At 40.5% G+C, this 23900-nt stretch overlaps 1 protein-coding gene across 15 annotated transcripts in view; it reads left to right on the top strand.

The window, feature by feature from the left end:
- TANC2 (tetratricopeptide repeat, ankyrin repeat and coiled-coil containing 2) overlaps positions 1-23900 on the top strand; it is a 449007-nt gene that overhangs the window by 379710 nt on the left and 45397 nt on the right. For all 15 annotated transcript variants that reach the window (XR_009868432.1, XR_009868431.1, XR_009868430.1 and 12 more), the window contains one exon: positions 21684-21792. Coding sequence is in view for 12 of the 15 variants with exons in the window: in XM_062215498.1 (XP_062071482.1) it covers positions 21684-21792 (109 nt within the window). In the remaining 3 variants the exon portion in view is untranslated. The remainder of the gene's footprint in view (positions 1-21683; positions 21793-23900) is intronic.

Raw genomic sequence — 23900 nt, 5'->3', positions numbered from 1 at the left:
TCCAGACAGACTTCCATAGTGGCTTAACCAGTTTGCATTCCCACCAACAGTGGGTTAGTGTCCCTTTTTCCCCACATCCTCTCCAGCATCTGTTGTTGGTAGATTTCTGAATGTGAGCTATTCTCACCGGGGTGAGATGGAACCTCATTGTGGTTTTGATTTGCATTTCTCTGATTGCTAGTGATCTTGAACATTTTTTCATGTGTCTGTTGGCCATTTGGATTTCCTCTTTCGAAAAATGTCTATTGAGGTCCTTGGCCCATCTCTTAAGTGGGTTGTTTGTTTTGTTGTTGTGGATTTTCTTGATTTCTTTGTAGATTCTGGTTATCAATCCTTTATCTGTAGTGTAGTTTGCAAATATTGTTTCCCATTCTGTTGGTTGCCTCTTCACTTTCCTGACTGTTTCTTTCGAAGTACACAAACTTCTCAATTTGATGCAATCCCAAATGTTAATTTTGGTTTTGACTGCCTGTGCTGTTGGAGTATTTTCCAGGAAGTCTTTGCCTGTGCCTATATCTTGCAGGGTTTCTCCAATGCTCTCTAATAATTTGATGGTTTCGGGTCGTAGATTTAAGTCTTTAATCCATGTTGAGTGAATTTTTGTGTAAGGTGATAGGTATGGGTCTTGCTTCAAGCTTCTGCATGTGGAAATCCAATTTTCCCAGCACCATTTATTGAATAGACTGTCCTTATTCCAGGGATTAGATTTGGATCTTTGGTCAAATATAAGTTGGCTGTAGATGTTTGGATTGATTTCTGGTGTTTCTATTCTGTTCCATTGAGAAAGACCACTTTTTCACTCCCCAAATGGCCCAAACAGCCAGAGGTGGGACAGGCAAAGAGCCAAGAGTTTCATCCAGGTCTCCCAGATGCATGCAAGGGCCCAAGGACTTGGTCCATCCTCTGCTGCTTTCCCAGGTGCATCTACAGGAAGCTGGCCAAGAAGTGGAGCAGCCAACACTCAAACCTGCACCCACATGGGATGCTGGCGCTCAAGGCAGCAGCGTAACTACTGTGCCACAGAGCCAGCCTCACAGAGCTCAAATTTTTTTGTACCAAAATAAATTTACTGTTTAATTTCATGTTTTAAAAAATTTATTTTATTTATTTGAAAGGCAGAGTTACAGAAAGATTGAGAGAAATAGAGAGAGATGCCTTCCATCTACTGGTTCACTCCTTAAATGGCTGTAATGGGCTGAAACTAGGCCAAACTGAAACCAGGAGCTTCTTCTGGGTCTCTCAAGTAGGTTCAAGGAACCAATCACTTGGGTTATTTTCTACTGCTTTCCCAGGCACATTAACAGAGATCTGGGTCAGAAGTGGAGCAGCCAGGACTCAAACTTGTGAACTGGTCCCCATATGGGATGCCAGCATCACAGGCAGCAATTTTACCTGCTACACCACAACACTGGCTCCTAATTCCATTTTTCCACTAACTCTTTGAACTTCTCTCATACAAACCTATAATAAAGTTTAATATGTAAATCAGGCAAAATAAACGACTAGCAACAGTAACTAATAATAGAACAGTTATAACCATATACTAAATAAAAGTTATGTGACTATTCATATAGTGTCTGTCTCAAAATATCTTACTGTATTTTCACCTTTTCACTTAAAAGAAGCAGTTCATTGCTTTTTTCTTTTTTTGGCAAATTTAAATTGCCAGCGTCACTATTCTTGCACTTTGGGGCCATTATTAAGTAAAATACTAGTTACTGGGACACTAACACTGCACTACCTCAACAGTTGAACTGATAACCAGTAGAGCTACTAAGTGACTTACGGGTGGGTAGTATATACAGTGTGGAACACTGGACAAAGGGATGATTCATGTCCCAGGTGGGACAGCGTGGGATGACCTGAGATTTCATCACACTTCTCATACTCAGGAAAGTGTGCAATTTAAAACTTATGTAGTGTTTATTTCTGGAATTTTCCATTTGATATTTCCAGACCACAGTTGCCCATGGGTAACTGAAACCATAGAAAGTGAAACCAAGGGTACAGGGTTCTACTATAAATCCTATTAGTTCTGAGGTTGCTCCTCACTACACAGGGTAGGCAGCCACCTGTTTAGAAAGAGGCAGTTTTGGAATTGCCCAATAAACGCTGTGATACCACTGCCAGCTGATCTGCTGTCCCGTCTTGGGACATCTTACGGGACTGAAAGCTGAGGTCCAGTGCAGCCAGACCACCACTGAATTATGTCGGGGGCACTTTCAGAAGCAACTTTTAGTTCATTTTCCTGGGCTTTCAACACTCAGTTGTTTACTGTAAACTTATGACCTTATAGGGAATTAGATACAGACATGTGTATTCTGCTGGTGCTAGAAAGTAGTTGATCTTTGTCAGAAACAGTTTGCCCAAGAAGGTAGCTTTTATCCGTACTGAAGAGTCAGAAATCTGAGGATGACACTGGAGAGGAGATAGCAAAGCCAGAGGCCAGTGCTATAGCTGTAGTGCTATAGTTTTGTTTACTTTAATATCAGACTGCATTTTGTCTTAGAATGTGGACATGGAACTGAGATGCTAGAAAGAATGACTTAATGTTGCATAGACATATAATTGTCACAGAAAGAAATGAGTTATAGTCTTTTACGCTGGTAGGGATAGAGCAGATTCATTTGAGGCAACTTGTACATTTTACATAAAGCATTCGAGAGAAATCAAGCTCCACCTGATTGGTGACTTTGATAGTGGAAATTTAGGGCTGATGGAGAAGGCCGTGGAGGGCCTACCTATAACTATGAGAATAGTTGAGTACCTACTTGATTATTTAAGACCAGAATCAATTGTGTATGATAAATGTTTTCTTGAGATTTTTCCTAATTTATGTGGCCATATGTTAGTGAATTACATATCAGAGACCAAATATTCCAAAATCTCTGTCACAGACTAGGATGTCAAAAAAGAGACAGTTTGGCCGGCACCGCGGCTCACTAGGCTAATCTTCTGCCTGTGGCACCAGCACCCTGGGTTCTAGTCCCGGTAGGGGCGCCGGATTCTGTCCCTGTCGCTCCTCTTCCTGTCCAGCTCTCTGCTGTGGCCCCGGGGGGGGTGCAGTGGAGGATGGCCCAAGTCCTTGGGCCCTGCACCCTCATTTGAGACCAGGAGGGCCACCTGGCTCCTGCCTTCGGATCAGCGCAGTGTGCCAGCCGCAGCACACTGGCCGCAGCGGCCATTGTGGGGTGAACCAATGGGAAAGGAAGACCTTTCTCTCTGTCTCTCTCTCACACTGTCCACTCTGCCTGTCAAAGAAAGAAGGAAGGAAGGAAGGAAGGAAGGAAGGAAGGTAGGAAGGAAGGAAGGAAGGAAGTTAGTTTGTCTAAGGGAAAAGGAGGACCTCCTTCCCTAAATGGAAATTAACTATTCCAGTGGCCTGTATAACCTTGCTTTTTGTAGAATGGATCTGAAATGATCACAAAATGATGAATTACACACTGTGGTGATTTTACTTGGTTTGTTTTATTTTATTTATTCATTCATTTATTTATTTATTTTAGCCAAGCATTAGCCTCCAGCAGTATGACATTTAACCCTACCCTCACTGAAAAAGAAACTCAGGTCACTGCTCCTGATAGCTATTGTAGCTTCCCGTAATACACTTTTTTTTTTTTTTTTGACAGGCAGAGTGGATAGAGAGAGAGACAGAGAGAAAGGTCTTCCTTTTTGCCGTTGGTTCACCCTCAAATGGCCACTGCAGCCTGCGCATCGTGCTGATCCGAAGGCAGGAGCCAGGTGCTTCTCCTGGTCTCCCATGCGGGTGCAGGGCCCAAGGACTTGGGCCATCCTCCACTGCACTCCCTGGCCATAGCAGAGAGCTGGCCTAGAAGAGGGGCAATCGGGATAGAATCCGGTGCCCCAACCAGGACTAGAACCCGGTGTGCCGGCGCCGCAAGGCGGAGGATTAGCCTGTTAAGCCACGGCGCCGGCCCATAATACACTCTTAACTTGGGGGATTGGTTCTGCATTCTAAAAGCATTAGGAGAAAATTCAGGGAAATGATGAGGCATGGGAAGAAAAAAAGGATGGCTCTTGGAACTTAATCAGCCCTTAGGAAGAATGGTAGCATTAAAGCAAAAGAAAGGTATACCAGTATCTTTTACTGAAACAACTATTAAGTAGTTGACGTTAACTCACTGGAAACCTAGCTTTTTAATCACTTTTCAGGGACTGTATTTCTTTCACTTGTAATACTTTTCTGTCTACAACTAAGTGGAAATCAGTCTTCTGATGTCAAGGTTTAGATGTATGATTTCCAGGAAGAGATTTCATTTATCTGAAATATTGGATATTTAATTTTCCAATGAATATTTGTTCCATATTTTTTAATCTGGCTTCTAACCTTCTGTTGACATCAAGAAGGTTAAGACTCACAACCAAACTTTCTGGCTAGTGACCCAAAGTCATGGTTTTGTGATATTATACAAGGGAGAAATTACATGAAATCTGAAGTGTATTTTGGAATATGTCCAGTTTGCCAATGCATGAATGTTTTTCAACATTACAAATTTGTTTTCTCCCAGCAGAAATCATGGAATCTACACCTATTAGTGAAATGGGCAAACTATCCCCATCTTTAAAACAGCCAAATAAGCAGAAGATGTGCTGAAACAACACTTTCCTTTTTCCTTTCCTAATCCAAACTGAAATTTGGAGGAAGCTATAAAGCAGAATTCTTCCCAGGGCCAGCGTGTGATGCAGCAGCTTAAGCTGCTGTTTGTTACTCTGCATAACACTCTGGCATCTCCTATCAGAGTGCTGATTCAAGACCCAGCTTCTCTGCTTCCTATCCAGCTTCCTGCTAAGGTGCCTGGAAAGGCAGCAGATGATGGCCCAAGTGTGTGGGCCCCTGCACCCATGTAGAGAACAGCGTGGAGTTACTGGCTGCAGGCTTCGATCTGGCCCAGACCTGATTGTTGTAGCTGTTTGAGGAGTGAACCAGTAAATGGGAGATATCTCTCTCTCTTTCTCTCTCTCTTTTTCTCACTATGTGCATGTGTGTGTGTGTCCCTCTCTGTATGTTGCTCTCTCTTTCAAATAAATAAATAATCTTTGGAGAAAAAAAATTCTTCTCCAAGCCTAGCTTAAACTAAAAACTACTTGTTACTGTCATAAAAACTCATGAGAAATTTGCTGTCAGTACATATACAGAGAAATAGTTCTGCTTATAAGATGGAGAGAGTGTCACTTTATGACTTGGCAAGCATAATGCTTAGCATTTTTCCATTCATGAAACATTTAAGCAGGAGAGCCAATTAGTAAAGAAACAAAAGAGACTTGTATTCTTCTGTGGTGTTTGATTTTGCCACTAAAGGCAATACTTTATATGCCTAAATATACATAAATAGCCTTTTTTAAAGTAGGCATATTAAGTATAACAAATATAGTTCAAGTAAGTTCATCTAAAATGCTCAAAATGGAGAAGTAAGGCAGATGGTTAGAGAAGGTTTGGGTATGGAGAGGACTATAGGAAGCTGCGCCTAATTTGTTCTCCAGTTGGTGAGTTTCTGAAGCAACACTGACTGAATCAAAAGATAAGACTTCCACAGGTATCACCAGGTTGTCAAGCCAGACTGAAGGCAGAGCAGTCAGAAGGAGGTATTGTCAGCTTATTGGGACCTGTCAGCACATCTTTTTGTGAATGGAGTTCACTCAGCCGTCTCTAGAGACTTTTAAAAACAGAGCTCCCGTGTAGTTAAAATCAACACACCTTTCTATCCTCTTAACCATAAGAACCCATGGCTGTGAGATGTAGATTTACCACAGCCATAAGCAAATCCACTTGGTTCTCCACCCAAATTTTACTTATAAGTATCTATCTTTTATTTCCATCTCTGCTGACCACATGTTGGGCTGTCACATGAGTTACTTTAGCCCCCGGTGGGTCTCTCCTCTTGCTCTCCTCCAATCCATTCTCCACCAGCAGCCAGAATGATATTTTAAAGACAAACTCCGCCTTGTAACCTCCTCCTGTAAATCCTTAGATGTCTTTTTTTCTTGTGAATAGAATAAAACCAAAACCAGGTTCTTCAGAACATATATTTACAGAGATAGTTTTACATACTTCTCTAAATTGAGGTCATTTGTTCTCCCTTTTATTCATAATTTTTTGCCAGTTCCTAGAATTTGGTCTTTCCCACCTCTGGGCCTTAGTGTTTAACAATGCCTGCCATCTGGAGCTCAGTGCCTCACTCACCATGTAGCAAGAGCACTGTTTGTTTCTTAAGATCACAGTTTAAACACTACCTCCCTAGGAAGACTTTTCCTTGTCACCTTGTCTAAATAAGTACCTCCTCCTTTTTACTTTGATCATAGCAACCTATTTACTTTCTTTCTAACAGTTGTCACAATTTATTATTTATTTGTTTATTGTCCACTTTCCCTCCAGAGTTCAATGAGGACAAGAACCTTTCTTACCTTCTTCACCTTTGTCTTCCTAGTGATTCCTAGTAGATCATAGTCAATTTTTAAGGATGAATGAACAAAAGAGTGATAAGTGGTACTGCTTTTAAGCTTACAACTTAAAATATTTGAGAAAATCTTCTTATAATTCAACATGTAGTATCTATTATTCATTCTCTTTTCTCCTACCATGCCTAGCAGTAAGTACAGAAGTACATGGCATCAAGCATTTGATGAACTTTATTAAGTAATATATTCGAGGCTCTGTGTTAAGCACTACAGGGGAGACAAATGTAAGATGGATCTGTCTACCAGAGTTTGCAGGTTAGTGGTTTTAACAGAGGTATTTTTATATAGCCATAATTCAATCCAGAGTACTGTGCTAGAGGTATGAACAAAGAGCTGAGACACATGGAAGAGGAGAAGAGAAGTGATAAATCTCATGCCTACTGTTGGTGTTTCAGACTACAACAGTTCAGTGGAGTCTTAGCTCTTCTGCCTCATGAAACCAGGCCTACTGCCTAAAGACTTCATTGTCAGGACAGAGGAGAGATGTCTATTTTCCTAGGGTTAATGATGCATTGTAGAACAGAAAAGCTGTAAGAATTACATGAAACAAAATAGGAAAAGTGGCAGAGTTCCATCCCCATTCTGTGTTTATGAAGAAATAAGACTACTCCACCCATTTCTACAAAGGTAGGAATCCTGGGCATACTTAGAGTATTCTACTACTTTTAATTTACTTTCATTAGGCTTTTATTTCCACTTTGAACATGAAACAGTAGCCAAAGGTGACTAGAAACATATTTTGAACTTAGTTTCCAAGAGAAAATTGTGAAAGGAAAATGCCAAAATAGTTACTGACTGATAGGCTAAAGATGGAAGAAAGAATTTTTGCAAAGATGTGCAGGTATCATTTACTAAGAATGGATTGCAATAAACACACTGTAAGCCACAGACTTCACTTTAGACAGAATTTTTAAGATGGAGATGAAAAGACTGGGATTGCCAATCTGTTCTTGGTATTTGAATCACAGTCATAGATTGGCAACAGAAATACCTGCAAATTCAAGGCTAGCTTGGGGAGCAAATTGAAAAATGAATCTGGAAGTCTCCATGCTCTCTTCTTTGTGCCCATCTGTTTAGCTTTATTCACTAGTGAAACATTTATTGAACTGTTCTTCTATGCGAAGGACTGTGCTAACCAACCACTTGAGGAAATTAGGTTAATGAGATACCCCCAACACTAAAACCATTACCCTCTAAAGGAAAGTCAGATTCATAGCAGCCAACAATAGTGCTCTAATGCAAAGTACCACAGGAAACCAGACAAAAAAGAAATACCTTACAGAAGAAATGATATTGGGATCAGCCTTGAAGGGTGCAGAAAAAGTATGTCAGAAAGAGAATAATGGGAGGTGTTACTAAGGGGAAAGGCTCTGATGTCATGTTTAAGACTTTACAGTTTATTCTGTAGATAACAGGGAGCCTCTATAATTTTTTGAGAAGTGTAAACAGTGTTCAGGTAATTCTGATGGTGTGAAAGATAGCTCTGAAAAGTAGTGGATAGAAGACTTGAAGAAAAAAGACTGTAGTTGGAATACTATCTATGAAGTTTATAGCAGTAGTATGGGTGGAAAATGCTAAAACCCATAACATGAGAATAGAGAAGAGGATATATCAGGGAGTAACATTTTGGAGATACTCAAAAGTAGTTGATCTTATTTTATGTATGGAAATTAAGGATGGAGGTATCAGAGATGTTTTCCTAGTTTATCTTGAATGATGGAAAATAGTGATGTTACTATCCAGCACAGAACTTTATGAATGGTGGAGGGGTTCTAGTCTGAGAAAAAGCAGGAGGAATAATCATTTTATGAGGAGAAAATGAGTCCTATTTTGGACATTTTCATAATGAATTGCCTGCAAGAAAATATACATAGAATATATTTAAGAATTTGAGAGAAATATCAGAGTATGAGGCTATAGATTTGTGAGTCATTAGCAAATAAAGCCATAGCATTAAACAAGATCACCCAAGAATATAAGCAGAACTTTTAGAAGCATAGAAAAAATAATTATATTCAAGTGCCAGAGTAGGATGACATGCCAATTAATTTTAAATTACAATTATGGTTAGAATGAGAAACAAGAGAAAGTGAGGCCATGGAAATCAAAGGAGAAGGTAGTTTCAAAGAAAAAAAGCTCACCAATATCTTGTTCTGTGAAAACAAAACATTAAGAGGATGACTATGGCTTTTGCCAGAATCCTTTGAGTAGAATGGTAGGCGACAGAAGCCAGAATTTGTGTAAGTCAAAAACTAAATGTGAAATGAAAAAGTGAAGACCACTGATAGACTATAATCACATATACTTCCCATAATTTTATCACTGAAGTAAGGGAAAGACTTGACCATGTTTGTAGACATTAGGGAATGGGCAAATAACATGAGTAGGAGATTGAAGATAGAAGATAAAGGTAACAGATGAAGAGGTCTAGAAACCCAGCTGTCAGAAGGACAACATAAAGCCACTTCCTACAGTCCTGGGAATATACCCAAAGGAAATGAAGCCAGCTTATGAAAGCATTATTTAACCCCATGTTTTTAGCTGCTCAATTCACAACAGCTAAGATACAGAATCAACCCAGATGTCCATCAGCAGACAATAAGATAAAGAAAATGTGGTATATATACATGATAGAACACTGCTCAGCCAGAAAAGGAATGAAATCCTGTCTTTTTTAAAAAGAGATTTTTTTTTTAATTTATTGGAGAGGCAGAGTTAACAAAGGAAGACAGAGAAAGAGAGAGAGAGAGAGAGAGAGAGAGGTCTTCCATCCTCTGGTCCACTCCCCAAATGGCCGCAGGGTGGGCCGATCTGAAGCCAGGAGCTTCCTCCAGGTCTCCCACGTGGGTGCAGGGGCCAAAGCACTTGTGTCATCTTCTTTCCCAGGCCATTAGCAGAGAGCTGGATCAGAAGAGGAGCAGCCAGGACACAAACCAGTGCCCATATGGGATGCCAGTGCCGCAGACAGAGGCTTAACTTACTAAACCACGGCGTAGGCCCCTGTCTTTTGCAACAAAATGGATGCAGTTGGAGACTATTACGCTTGGTGAAATAAACCAGACCCCAAAAGACAAATATCACATTTTCTCTGATTTGTGGTAGCTAATGTGTAGAATATAAAAAATTTTTAAAACTTAACATGTATGAAGGAAATTGACATCTTGGGACTTGATTGTTGTCTGTAGCTGTTGTCTATATGCCTGTTGAACAGTAGTGGTCTTTCTACTTTTAATTTGTTAATCTCTATTCAGTGGTTCACTAAGCCTATGATTATAAATTAAAAATATGTTAACACAAAAGTTTAAAAAAGGGAGGAGGGAGGAAAAGAAGAAAGTATCACTATAGTCTTGGACTTGTATCTATTAACTATTTGTAATATGTTCTCTTTATATTAGTGAAAACAATTTTAAAGAAAAAGGGGAGGGGGTGGCACTGTGGCGTAGTAGGTTAAGCTTCCACCTGTGACACCAGCATCCCATATAGGTGCCAATTTGTGTCCAGGCTGCTCCTCTTCTGATCCAGCTCCCTGCTAATGGACTGGGAAAGCAGTGGAAGATGGTCCAGGTGCTTCGGTCCCTGCTCCCATGTGGGAGACCTGGATGGGGTTCCTGGCTGCTGGCTTCAGATCAGCCCAGCTCCAGCTGTTGCAGCCATTTGGGGAGTGAACCAGCAGATGGAAGATCTTTCTCTGTGTAACTCTTCCCCTCAGATAAATGAATAAAACTTTAAAAGAGAGAAAGAGAAAGAGAGAGAGAGAGAAAGAATGAAAGGAAGGAAGGAAGAGAAAGAAGGAAAGGAAGAAAGAAAGAAGGAAGAGAGGGAGGGAGAGAAGGAAGGAAGGAAGGAAGGAGAAAAATGAGGAGACTGTGTTGACTGTGTTGTGGTGCAACACATTAAGACACCGTCTGCAATACCAGCATCCCATAAGGGTGCCAGTTTGTGTCCTGGCCACTTCACTTCCAATCCAGCTCCCTATTAATGGGCCTGGGAAAGCAGCAGAAGTTGACCCAAGTCCTTGGCCCCCTGCACCCACATGGGAGACCCAAATGAAGCACCTGGCTCCTGGCTTTGGCCTGGCCCTGTGCTGGCCATTGCACCCATCTGGTAAGTGAACCAGCAGATGGAGGATCTCTCTTTCTGTCTCTTCCTCTCTCTCTCTGTAACTCTTTCAAGATAAGTAAGTAAATCATTAAATCAGTCCAGCAATAAAATTGTTGCCCCCAGATCAGCTGCAGACAAGAGTAGAGCTTTCAGTGGAAATTTTCAATAAGTAGGATGTACATACTGAAGAGTTTCTTTGAAGAATTTTAACAGGAAATGAAATATGGCGTTCCCAGTATCATCCTGAAGACAAAGCACAATCAAAGAAATGGCAAACAAGAAGAAGTGATTCAGTCAAACCCCGGCAGACCAGTTTAGAGCAAAGGTCATGGCAACAGTTTTTTGGGATGCTCAGGGCTCCACTTCCAATTCCAGCTTCCCGCTAACTGACTTGATTCCTGTTTGTTTGTTTGTGCCTTGTTTGATGACTTTCTGCAGTGTCAAAGAACAGTAACACCTGCTTTTTAGAAGAGTGTTTTGAGAGAGTTGGTAAAAGCTTTAGAAGAAGAGCACCTGGGAGAGCTTCTCCAGAGAGTCCATCTCCACCACCACGGTGCCCTGGCTCATTCTTCTCATCAAGGGCATTTTGGCAAGAGTTGCAGTGGGAAATCATTAGGCCTCTACCTTATAGTCCTGATTTGACTCCTCCTCTTTTCTTTTTGTTTTCTAATCTTAAAAACTCTTTTAAGGGCACCCATTTTTTTTTTTCAGTTAATGTACAGAAGACTGTATTGACATGGTTAAGTTATCAAGAGAGTTCTTTAGGGATGAACTAAATGGCTGGTATCATTGCTTACAAAAATATTTTTTTTTAACTTTTATTTAATGAATATAAATTTCCAGTGTACAGCTTATGGATTACAATGGCTTCCCCCCCCCAATAACTTCCCTCCCACCCCCAACCCTCCCCCCTCCCGCTCCCTCTCCCCTTCCATTTGCATCAAGATTCATTTTCAATTCTCTTTATATACAGAAGATCAATTTAGTATAAAGATTTCAACAGTTTGCACCCACATAGAAACACAAAGTGAAACATACTGTTTGAGTACTAGTTATAGCATTAAATCACAATGTACAGCACATTAAGGACAGAGATCCCACATGAGGAGCAAGTGCACAGTGGCTCCTGTTGTTGACCCAACAAATTGACACTCTAGTTTATGGCGCCAGTAACCATCCTAGGCTGTCGTCATGAGTTGCCAAGGCTATGGAAGCCTTCCAAGTTCACTGACTCTGATCATATTTAGACAAGGTCATAAAAGACAGAGTGAGGATAGTAACCAATGATCCTAAGAGTGGCATTTACCAGGTTTGAACAATTATACAGCATTAAGTGGGGAAGAGGACCATCAGTACACACAGGTTGGGAGTAGAGCCATTGGTGGTAGAGTAGAGGTTATGATTACAAAGGAATGAGGCCCAAGTGCACTAGACAGGGCCTAGAACAAAGGACAGAGCCTAGACACAAAGGACAGGGCCTAGAACAAAGGACAGATTAGAGGAGCTAAGAAAGGTGCTGTCTAAGCTACAATTAAGTTTTCTGATTGAGAGGCAAATAGAACCTGATAGAAGGGGCTTGATAATAATCTGGTGGGCTTTAGGCCTTGTAAATTCAGAGGCCCAGACCTATCTATCTCTTCACATGGGGTATATCCTAAGGGAGGTGTGAACCTCCTAGGGGAAGGCACTCTGTTGACTTTCATTACTTGGCTGGCCTGGGAGGAGTGCTGGCCAGGTAAAGGCAGGTGGCATCTCTAACAAGAAATTTACAGTTCTGCCTGCAATGTTGCTGACCCTACTTGACCATACCCTCAGCTGCAGTGGTCACTTTGGAAGTTGGGCTGAGTGAAGGGCTTTTCAGCTTAGAGCCAATAAGATCTGTGGCTCTGACCTGGGCATCCTTCGACTCCAGGGCAGGTCCATTTCCAGTGATCCAACTCTTGGCAGTGCTGCCAGGGCTCTTCACAAGCTGACTTCTGCTGAAGCCCAGGCTTACCACATTGAAAGCCACTGCAGTGGACTGGCCTGTTGGGTCTCCTTGAGGGCAGATCACTGTACAGATCAGCCATTAATAGGCCTGCCACCCATTGCTTCTGATGCCGAGCTTTCTTTTCCTCCTGGTTTGTGTTAAAGCAGACCAGAGGATGCAAGTCAAGGGAGTGCCCGTGTCCCATCTCTAATCTTCGGTGGCCTGAACTACAAGTCTATAGTCACAGGCATGTTCTGTAGTAGTTTTTCTAAGGTAGACAATGCCCATGAGGAAAATTATATTCTCACTTTAAAACTTTCTTTCCCTTTGGTCTGAAAGGGAGGTTTTTTCTACTTACTGTATACTTCGCTGATGGCGAAGTGAATCTAGCTATGAGATTATTATTTGAGTTCTTATTTTGGCTATGCTATTGCAGAAAAATGTTAGCCATCTCTTTTATAAGGTCTAAAGATTAAATTGTGCATCCTACAGATTCCTTCATAATAGAATTAGTTTCCTACCTTGAAGAGAATAGAGAAATGAAAGAACAAGTTGGGCTTAGAATAGAGAAATGAGGGAGCAAGTCCTAGATCGCTTGCTGACAATAGCAATATCACATGAATACTTAGCAAACCGTTTCAACCATTAGATAACAACTTAAGAAAACATTTACCAGAAGGTCCAATGCCTTCTATAAATTTTAAGAATCATGTATTTGAAAACACCTCTTAAATATCTAACATGGTGTAGTTTGTTTAGCCAGTAAACTTAAGCACAACTATCTAAAATGTTTTTAGTTTCTTTCTACCAACAAGTCTAAAACATATGATACACAGATTCAGGTCCCACAAATTAAAATGTATCTTTGATTGATTTTAGCAGCTTAAATTTATGGACAATCTTATCTATAAGCCATTTAAAATAAAACTCTTAATAAAATTTCCCCATGTGGACATACAATATGTACACACATATAATATAGCATAATAGACCAATATATCAATTTTAATAATAGCTTTTAAAATCTTTAACTCTTTTTGTAGATTGCCAATTGATTTGAATTGCTTTTTCTTTTTAGTAACCTCAGTTAACCATACTTTCTCTCAGTTGGTACTGTTAATACATTATTGGCTTCATCTGTTTACAGAGCCATCCCAAAGTACTGAATACAATAAAAGTGGCTGGAAAAAGTCCATAGGAACCTATAGGAGGACAGCTAAACACAGAACCAACAACGCTTTAGTTTTATGAGCAGCAGATATTCAAATTTTTGAAAAAAGCAGATATTTAAATAACCCAGAGCTCTTAATAAAAATTCAGCTGTTTTTGAACAATTAGAATTTAACAGACATCAAGAGAACATAATAGATTACTTTAACACATTGCTTTAACAGAGCATCAGAGTTTAATTCTATGTCAAAGAGAAATTGAGCTTCCTGTGATCTTTTGCTGTGAGGTTTCCTTCCTTTACCTTCTTTCATATTGGTGACCATGTTTCTGTGTTTCTGTGTGTAACACATCTTTAAGCATCTTTTGCAGGGCAGGATGAGTGGCAACAAATTCTTTCAGTTTCTGTTTGCTGTGAAAAGTCTTAATTTCACCTTCATTCACAAATGAGAGCTTTGCAGGATATAGTATTCTGGGCTGGCAGTTTTTCTCTCTTAGTACCTGGGCTATGTCTCGCCATTCCCTTCTAGCTTGTAGGGTTTCTGATGAGAAGTCTGCTGTGAGTCTAATTGGAGATCCTCTAAGAGTGATCCGACGTTTCTCTCTTGCACCTTTTAGGATCTTTTCTTTATGTTTCACTGTGGTGAGTTTGATTACAACATGTCGTGGTGAGGATCTCTTTTGGTCATGTTTATTAGGGGTTCTATAAGCTTCCTGTACTAAGATGCCTCTGTCCTTCTCCAAACCTGGGAAATTTTCTGCTAGTATCTCACTGAAAATGCCTTCTAATCCTTTCTCCCTCTCCATGCCTTCAGGAACTCCTAGAACCCGAATGTTGGGTTTTTTAATAGTATCCTGTAAATTCCTGACAATATTTTTTAGATTTCTAATTTCTTCTTCTTTTCTTTGGTTTGCCTGTTTCCTTTCCTGTTCTCTGTCTTCTAAGTCTGATATTCTCTCTTCTGCTTCGCCCATTCTGTTTTTAAGGCTCTCTAATGTGTTTGTCATTTGATCTATTGAACTCTTCATTTCATTATGATTTCTAGTCACTATCAGAGTTTCTTGTTCCACTAGTTGTTTCATTTCATTTTGATTCCTCCTTAATATTTCACTTTCACGAGAGAGATTTTCTATCTTGTCCATGAAGGATTTCTGTAGTTCAAGAATTTGTTTTTGAGAACTTCTTAATGTTCTTATCAATTTTTTGAGATCCGCTTCTTGCATTTCTTCGATCTCATCATCTTCATAATCTTGAATTGGGGTGTCTTTTTCATTTGGGGGCGTCATAGTTTCTTCCTTGTTCTTGTTAGCTTGGTTTTTGCGTTTGTTGTTTGGCATGTTGGAGATATTTGGTTTCTTCACTGTGGTGTTTTTTCTTGTTACACTATGGCTCTATATTAAGTGGACTGTCTGCTTTCAGTGGAGCCTTAGAGGCTTGAGATGAGTGTGGACTGAGAGCTGTGTTTGGTTCCTCAGGGTTGAGGGTGTGTCAAGGATGACACTCCCAGGTTAGGTGTGGTAAATCTCTCTTTCTTTTTTTGATTTAAAAGGGAAGTAATTCCGCACAGCTGAACGTAATTGGAGGTAGTTAGCAGGCAAATGATATACCCACAGGAGCCAGAGATCGGAAGCTCTTTCCCAAGGACCACACAGGGAATCTCTGCTGCCCTCAGTGTGGGCTCCAATTCTCCTGCAGTCTCCCACTGGGTTGCCAAGTTAGATGCTAATCTCCTGTTATTTCACCCCTCCCCACAGAGTCAGGTTTTTCTGCTAGGCTCAGGGCTGGTGCAGACCTGAGGTCGCCCTGCTTATGATGTATGTCCAAAATGGCGCCTGCTCTGTCTTGCTCGCCTGTGAGAGGTGAGCGGAGAGAGAGAAACTTGTGTCCGTATCAGTCACTTTTTTTATTTTTTATTTTCTCTCTCTTCTAGTTAGCCTGGTGAACTTTTCCCCACGGAGTTTCAAGCCTCGTTCCCTCTAGCCTCCTCTTTCCGCTTGCCCGCTGGTATCTCGGGCTATGGAGGTTCGGCTCACCTCGCGTTCCAGCGCTGGTGCGTTGAGTCTGCCGCTGGTGTCCCGAACTTGGGCTCCCACGCTCTCCACGCAGGTCCACTGTGAATCACTAGTTCCGGAAGAGTTTCCTCTGCTGTTTCATCCCCTACTCTTCCTTGAGCCTGCAGTATCTCCACTTATATTAAACTTTCTCTCCCCCCGGACTAAGTGTGCTTCCTGCCTATTCCGCCATCTTGCCGCCTCTTACAAAAATATTTTGACCTTGGTGTCCTTTATATTGAAAATAAAATTTATTTATTTATATTTGAAAAGCAAATAGAGATCTTTTGTCAACTGGTTAACTCTCCAAATGCCCACCACAGCCAGCACTGAGTCAGGCTGAACCAGAAGACAGAAACTCAATCCACGTCTCCCACGTAGAGGGCAAGGGCCCAAGTGCTAGAGCCATCATTTCCTACTTCCCAAGGTTTACATTAGCAGGAAGTTTCAGTTGGAAGCTGAGGTGGCACACCAACCCAAGCATCCCAAATAGAGGGTGCAGGGATCCCAAGCAGTATCTTAATCGCTGTGCTAAACACTACCTCAGAATTTCTAATTTTTAATTTTTATTTGCATCTTTTAATCCCATTTTCCATGAGTTTTTTAAATTCCTTCATACTTTCCTCCTGAAAATTTTGATTTATGTTTTCTGTTTGAGCACAGTCTTCCTCCTTATATTTAGTCATTTATGGCTAGTGGTCATTCCTTTAGCATAGTACTATGGTAGTTACTACAGAGAATAGAAAAACAATCCATAATTCATTTAATATGTCTCCTTTAATTTTTTTAAGATTTATTTTATTTATTTGAAAGACAGAGTTACAGAGAGAGGTAGAGACAGAGAGAGGTCTTCCATCAGCTGGTTCACTTCCCAACTGGCAGCTACTGCCAGAGCTGTGCCGATCCGAAGCCAGGAGCTTCTTCTGGGTCTCCCACATGGGTGCAGGGGCCCAAAGCTTTGGGCCATCTTCTACTGCTTTCCCAGGCCATAGCAGAGAGCTGGATCAGAAGAGGAGCAGCCGAACTAGAACCGGCGCCTATATGGGATACTGGCACTTCAGGCCAGGGCGTTAACCCACTGCGCCACAGTGCCGGCCCCTGTCTCCCTTAATTTTTACCACAGTCCTGAGAGAGAGTTCTTACAATCCCTGTCCTATAGGGTAAATAGCTTGCCTAGACTATAAAGCTTGTAAGTGGTAGAACTTGGATTTGAACATAGGTCTGTTTGACGTTAAGAGATGAAGAGGTGGTTCTGTACATTCAGGGAAATGTGCAGGGTAACTGAATCACAAAGTGATCTCATGTGAACTTTGGAAATAATTCTGTCCTCACCACTGAGCCTGCCATGGTCTTTATGACCACATTTGAACATCTGAATGGATACTATAGTTGATTTTATTACCATCGTGTTTAATTAAAGAAGGAAAACATAGTTGTGTTTAGTCATGCCTAAGACCATGTCACATTCACTAGGGCTCATTCTACTTTATTTCTTAGCTGCTCTCTCTCAAAGTGCCACTCAAAAAATGTCAAAATTCATGGTTGCTGGTTTCAGTTATGCTAAAAATTCTGGAATTCCTACCATACAAGTACATATATTATTCTTTACATTGGTGGATCTTCTACACACATGTGCTCAGAAACAAAAACCAAGTTGCTAATTTGTAAGTGTGGTAATAGAATAGGTTTCCATAGAACAAAGTTAGAGAAGAACTTGGGTTCTCATCCGAGCTCTGTTTCTTCCTAGCCATGTGAGCAGCAATCTTTCCCTCAGTCTTGCTGAATTTCAGTTAATCCTCCACCTACTATTAGGCATAATGTTTACTACTCTACCTACAGGAGTGTGTTTTGTGAAAGTCTAAAAATTATTTTGAAGTATTTTGAAAACCATGAGGGTATAGGATTGTGAGATATTATTCATTCATTCTGTAAATATTTACTCCTGTTACAGAGGAGTACATATATGAAAAAGCATGACTTCTACCCTCAGCAGAGTCCACTGGGAAGACAGAAATGTAAACAGTGTGTTCTTGCAGTGGGTGCTATAATAGAGCTTTGTGCCAGTTACAACAGGAACGAAAGAAGGAACTCTTTTAAGTGTATGGACTTCATAGAGGACGTGGTGTGCACTGAGACTTGAAGAGTGAGACCTACTCATAGTTTTCCTGCTGAACTAAACAGGAAAGAGAATTCCAGGTAGAGGGAGAGCATGTTTGAAATCCTAGAAATAGTTTACTGTCTCTGGAATTGAAATTGCAAGATGAGGTGGTAAAGACAGACAAGATAAATTATGGAGGGTCTTTGAATAACATGCTAAGGAGCTTAAATTATGTACCAGAGAAAATATAAACCCAAGGACTTTGCTCAGAATTTTGAGCAGGTTTCTGCAACATGGATTGTTAGGATAGGCCAGTGCACAGGTAATAGAAAATAGAATGAAAAGAAAGATTTTTTTTAAATTCTCCAGGCAAGAAAGCATAAAGAGAGGAGATAAACAACTATCAGGTTTTATGTCTGAGTGACTAAAAATATTTATAAAAATAAAGAAGTCCTAGGGACGGGTGCAGTGGCATAGCAGGTAAAGCCACCACCTGCAGTGCCAACATCCCATATGGGTGCTGGTTGGAGTCTTGGCTGTTCTGCTTCCAATCCAGCTCCCTGCTAATGCGCCTGGGAAAGCAGCAGAAGATGGCCCATGTCCTTGGGTCCCAGCACCCATGTGGGAGACCCAGAAGAAGCTCCAGACTCCTAGCTTCAGATCGGTCCAGCCCTTGCTGTTGCAGCCATTTGGGGAGTAAACCAGCTGATGGAAGACACACCTCTCTCTCTCTCTCTCTCTCTCTCTCTCTGCTCTGCGCCTCTCTGCCTCTCTGTAACTCTGCCTTTCCAATAAAAAGAAAAAAAGAAATCATAGGGAGATTTATTTGAAGGGGAGCTCCAACTTCACAAGTTTCATTTGACATTCACGGAGGTGGAAACATCCAGCAAGCAGTTAGAGAAGTGAAACTGAATTTCAGTGCCTGAGATGTCACTGTGGGAGTCATTCAAGTTGAGGTGAAAGTTAAAGCCAGGAGACTCGATGAGAGCTGCCTGAGAAAAAAAGTAAATGAGCAATAAGGCATAGAAGTTACATCACTGAAGGAAACAGGAAAAGTACCAGGTAGTGTCACAGATGTCAGAGAGTTGCAAGAAGGGAGATAGTCAATAGGGTCTGATGCTGGAGGGGAAAATAAGAGAAACAAACAAAAAGGTCAAAAGCTAAGAGCTCACCATTTTATTTGCCATTGAAGAGGCTATTGGTAAACTTAGAGAATCATCACAGTAGAAGTCGGAAAGAATAAGAGTCAGGACTGAACAAATGATAAAAGATTCCCAATATAAACAAGTATAGCAAAACACATTCAGTCTCTAGGTTAACCAGTGGCACCGTGTTGTATCAGAAGAGTAAGGTAGGTAAACTGCTATTACCCTTTGTATCCTAAGCAGCACAAGCTTTGATCCAATGAACTTCTTTCATGATAATGTAACATGGTGGGTTCACAAAGAACAAGCATCAATACCTTTATCTTATCTTCACCCGATGGCTTACTGGTTCTCCTTGGTGCCTGATCAGCAGCAACCACAGAAGCAGGCACTGTCTGCAGCTGGATGAAATGCAGGTTACCAAGATTTCTCAGTTATGGCATTAAAATGAAGATCCCAGGGCAAAGGCAACTCTGTGTCAAGCTGAAAATGCACTTCCTTGTACAGCAGGCACAAGCTTTTTCCTTGATCCTACTCATGGGTTTTTGTTAATTGCCCAACACAGAGGAAGGGAACATCCAGCCTACTGGCCAGAAGAGCCCTGCAAAATCATTTGGGCTGGCCCTACCAAGGCCACTGCCTGTGGGACTCAAAATTCAGTAAGTCTACAGCAGGCTAACTGTTCAGTTGATCATTTTGTATGGCCTGCTGATGAAGTTATAAATATCCAAATGGCCCTTGGCATAAAAGAAGTTTCCCACCTCTGGTAAAAGGAAGGTAGTATGTCAGAGGCATATACTCAGGAGTTCTAGTCACTGCTACAAGCCTTGGATGAAGCATGTAAAGTCATAATTCCTACACCAAGGAGACTACGGTAGTTTCACTGTTATCAATGATGCAGTTTTAAGACTTGAGAACTGAACCTTTTATAAATGTTTCCCATACTCTGCCAAAACAGCCTACCAACTGAATTGAGTTTTCATTGGATAAATAAAAGTTCAGTAGTAATTTCCAGGTTTTTGTGAGTCCAAAATAAGTTGGTGATTCTGTGCAGACTATACTTGTCTAAGACAGTCTCCCAATTAAATAACTTCCTTTTCATTAGATTAATCTTATCCAAATAAACAAAGTAATTTAGAAATTCTGTGAGGCCAAAGATTACAACTTCTTTTTAGAACCTTACAAAAATGAAATCTTTCTGAGATTATTCCTATGTAAGATGGGAGCTACCCCATTCCCAAGCTTAAAAAAAAAGAAAAAAGAAAAAAAGATTGTGTCTCAGATATCTGTGTAAAGTAACTGTAAATTAAACCTAAGCAGCCTATGTTCGATATGAAAGAAAGTTATCTATCTTGGGCTTCCTTCCAGGGAATCATCACCAGCAAAAATTCACTTTCTACCTTTTCGGTGGTTTGATTAATTCATCAAATTTGAAACTGAGTTGATAGTTTAATTTTCCTATTCTGTTGCACTCTAAGTAAAAGGAATGGAAAATTGAGTTACCAGTGGCTTAAAACCTCTGCTGACCACCACCCTGGCAGGCTATTAGACAGACAGGTCTAGGTATCCAGTCTTAAAGGCTATGACAAATGTGATCCAAAGGTAATCCAGTGTCCTTTCTTTAATGTCCAAGTTTTTTTGCTAAAAATTTTTATTGAGCATTTTATGTGCAGTAGGTTTTGTTAGGATCTATGGAAAATGTAAAGTAATTCAGCTCAAATGGACTAAATAAAAAAAAATACGTTATTTCATGTAGGGAGATGTCCAAAATTAGGGCAAATGCACTACAGTGAGGACGCGGGTTCTATATTTCTGCAGTTCTTTACACCTCGGCCTCCTGTTGGCTTAGTCCTCAGACCAGCTGACCACATAATATAAGCAGAGACAGTTCTGGACATTATAGGCAGATAAGACAATACCTGCAGGCAGAATAAAAGAGTTTTCTCTTTCATAAACAGATAGGAGACTTGTTAGCAAGGAGAGATAAGGGAATGAATGCCCTCAGGAAACTCAATCTAGCATGATAAATACTGGACTAGAGGTGTATGTGACTTCTACTGATGGCATCAGAAAGGAACTATGCCACTCTTCTCAGCTGGAGGGAAAGGATAGAGTCTTGGCAGTCGTAATCAGAGAAGATTTAACTTTAAGAAGAGATTATTAATCTAATTTAGAACACGCTGAGTTTGAGGTACTATGAAGTCTCAAAGAAATCCAGTAGACATTTGGAAGTAGATCTTGGGCTGAGAAGTCTGGTTAGAGAAAAGCGTGTGACATATAGATGGTGTTGACTCTGAGGATGGCTGAGCTTAAACCAGAGAAAAGCAGAATGGGTCCAAGAAAGAGATCCCTGAAGAACACTGACATTTAAGCATAGTGAAATGAGAGTTGCTTTCAGAAACAGAAAATAAAATGAAAATCTGTGTGGGGGATGGGTGTAAGCCAACTAGACAGGACATTTTTGCATACTCCTATATATGGTTTGGGTAAAGGACTGATAAAATATGGGAATTTTTCAGTACTCACTATTTGCCCAGAAGCAGGTACCCTTCCCCAACAAATTGGACGAGTGAGACAATTTTGCTGGAAATATGACTGGACCTGAGCAGTCCCCCACCCAAAGCAGAATTAAGGTTTTAAAATTTCTAAAATGAGTCTCTTCTCTCTCTTGCAGGAGTGGTCACACATTGCTTGCCTTTTGGTTTTCCCGTCAAGAAGGAAAACTAAACCGGCAACAGACCATTGAACTGGGACATCACATCCTGAAAGCACATATTTTCAAGGTAAGTAAAGAAGTTAGAATCTTTTTTCCTTCCACCTCCTTTCTGTATATGAAAATCTTAACTGTATATGAAAATCCTAATATTTCAGTATAGTCTGCCTTTTGAAAGTATTTCGCTGCGAAGTTGATCTGTCTTCTAAAATGCATGGCCTGTTCTTCCCAAAGAAGTATGTTGGCCATCTCACAATTTAACAAATTGGTAGGCTCCCAGGAAATGTATGTGTAATATCATTTAAGTAAGAAGCATAAACACATAATGTATATGTGCTCCACATATGACCTGTTAGCTCCTGAAGGCCGCCATATTGTAATAATCAACTGCAGGTTTTTACAGTTTCTTAAAAAAAAAAAAATCACTGAAAGCATTTACTCTTTTCATTTTCTTATAATTGTTTTAGTGAAGATTTTAATATTCCTGGTGCCATGATTTTCAAAACTGTTTATCTGGAACTAACACTAGCCTTCCTTGAAGCTGCTTCTCCAGACCTCTTCAAATTGTAATCCCAATGGTTTTAAAATTTTTAACTTCCCTTTCTCAACCTTCAAAAGACTGAAATGGAGGACCCAGAGGAGGCCATGTAATTAATCTGTGCATTTATTATTCATTTATTCAGTGCTCTCTGAGACATCATATTAGATAGTAGGGATACAAACAAAAATCATACAATCCCTAATCTTAATGAATTTAGTCCAGATAGTAGGTTTGGATTAACACACAAAAACAGAGTAAGTAAGTATTTTTCTGACTTTTCTAGCCCATAGTTTACAATTGTGTCTTATAGTTTCAGTCCCTATAATCTCTTCAAGAGTTTTTTTCTTGCTTAAGAATTGGGACATAGAAATATCTTAAATAGTTCTCTGGGTCAGACTTCCCCATGGGATGCTGTTAAAGCAATTCGGGCTGGGGGTGTGGAGCAGCAGGTTAAGCCACTGTCTGTGATACTGGCATCCCATATCAGAGCACTCTTTTAAGTCCCAGCTGCTTTACCTCTGATCCAGCTCCTCACTAATATGCCTGGGAAAGCAGCAGAAGGTGTTGGGCCCCTGCCACTCACATGGCACGGCCCTGGCCAACGTAATCGTCTGGGGATTGAACCACTGGATGGAAGATCTCTCTGACTTTCCCTCTCTCTCTGTCACTCTATCTTTCAAATAATTAAAATAAAACTTGTTAAAAATAAAAAATAATAAAGCAGTTATCTTCAAAGAGAATGATGGCATCAGGAGCACCTCCAAGAGCCTAGCAAAGTCTTCCCAAAATAGCCAGAGAAGCCTGTTGATCACATAGACAGAAGTGAAATCCACAGTGACAAGTCCCTTATTTAAATCATGGCTGTCTTGTATGACAGATCATTTTACCAAAAATGACCTTACCCAATGACCTGTTGGAACAGCGTGGAAACAAACTAATAAGCAACATATCTCATTCTGATTTCAAGCAGATTGAGAAGTATCTGCCACTTCCATGAAGTCTAAGATCCTTATTTCCAGTTAGATTTTAAAAAGATAGCTTAAGTATTAATCTTTTAATATCACCATCTGCATAGGATCAGATGCAAAGATGAAGGTGGTACCTGCCTTTGCTGTCCCATTAAATAAACATCACATGAAATAAATGCCACATAAACATCATTTGACCAGCTGCCTTTATCCAATTTGTGGAGACCTGCATTTAGACTGTACACTCCTGTCATTTAGCACAGTTTTATCTTATGTTGATGCAGACAGCACCATTGCCTGAGACGAGACTGGCTCCGTGTGTGATTAAGGCCAGAAGTACTCTGGCACACAACGTAGGCTGGTGACCTGACTGCAGGCTGAAGAATGAAGACTTGGACTAGGGTTTTCCTGTTGCTGGAGTTTACTGAGTCCTTTAAATGCAGCCTGTGGATGGCATTAACTGCTTCCAGACTGCTGAGTTCTCAGTCCTCGCCAGCTAAGGGTCGTGAAGAGACAGACGTCAGGGTTGTGAGCAGTTCCACTTAGAACTTCTAATTGTAGTGACATATAGTCCAGTTTATACTTATTTCCAATTAATTTAAAAATTCATTTATTTATCTTTATTCATGGAAAATTGAATCATTTTTAACATATGAACATATGAGAAGT

This window comes from Lepus europaeus, chromosome 18, assembly GCF_033115175.1.
Source record: "Lepus europaeus isolate LE1 chromosome 18, mLepTim1.pri, whole genome shotgun sequence".
Classification (NCBI taxonomy): domain Eukaryota; kingdom Metazoa; phylum Chordata; class Mammalia; order Lagomorpha; family Leporidae; genus Lepus; species Lepus europaeus.
This window is presented reverse-complemented; position numbering and strand designations above follow the sequence as displayed.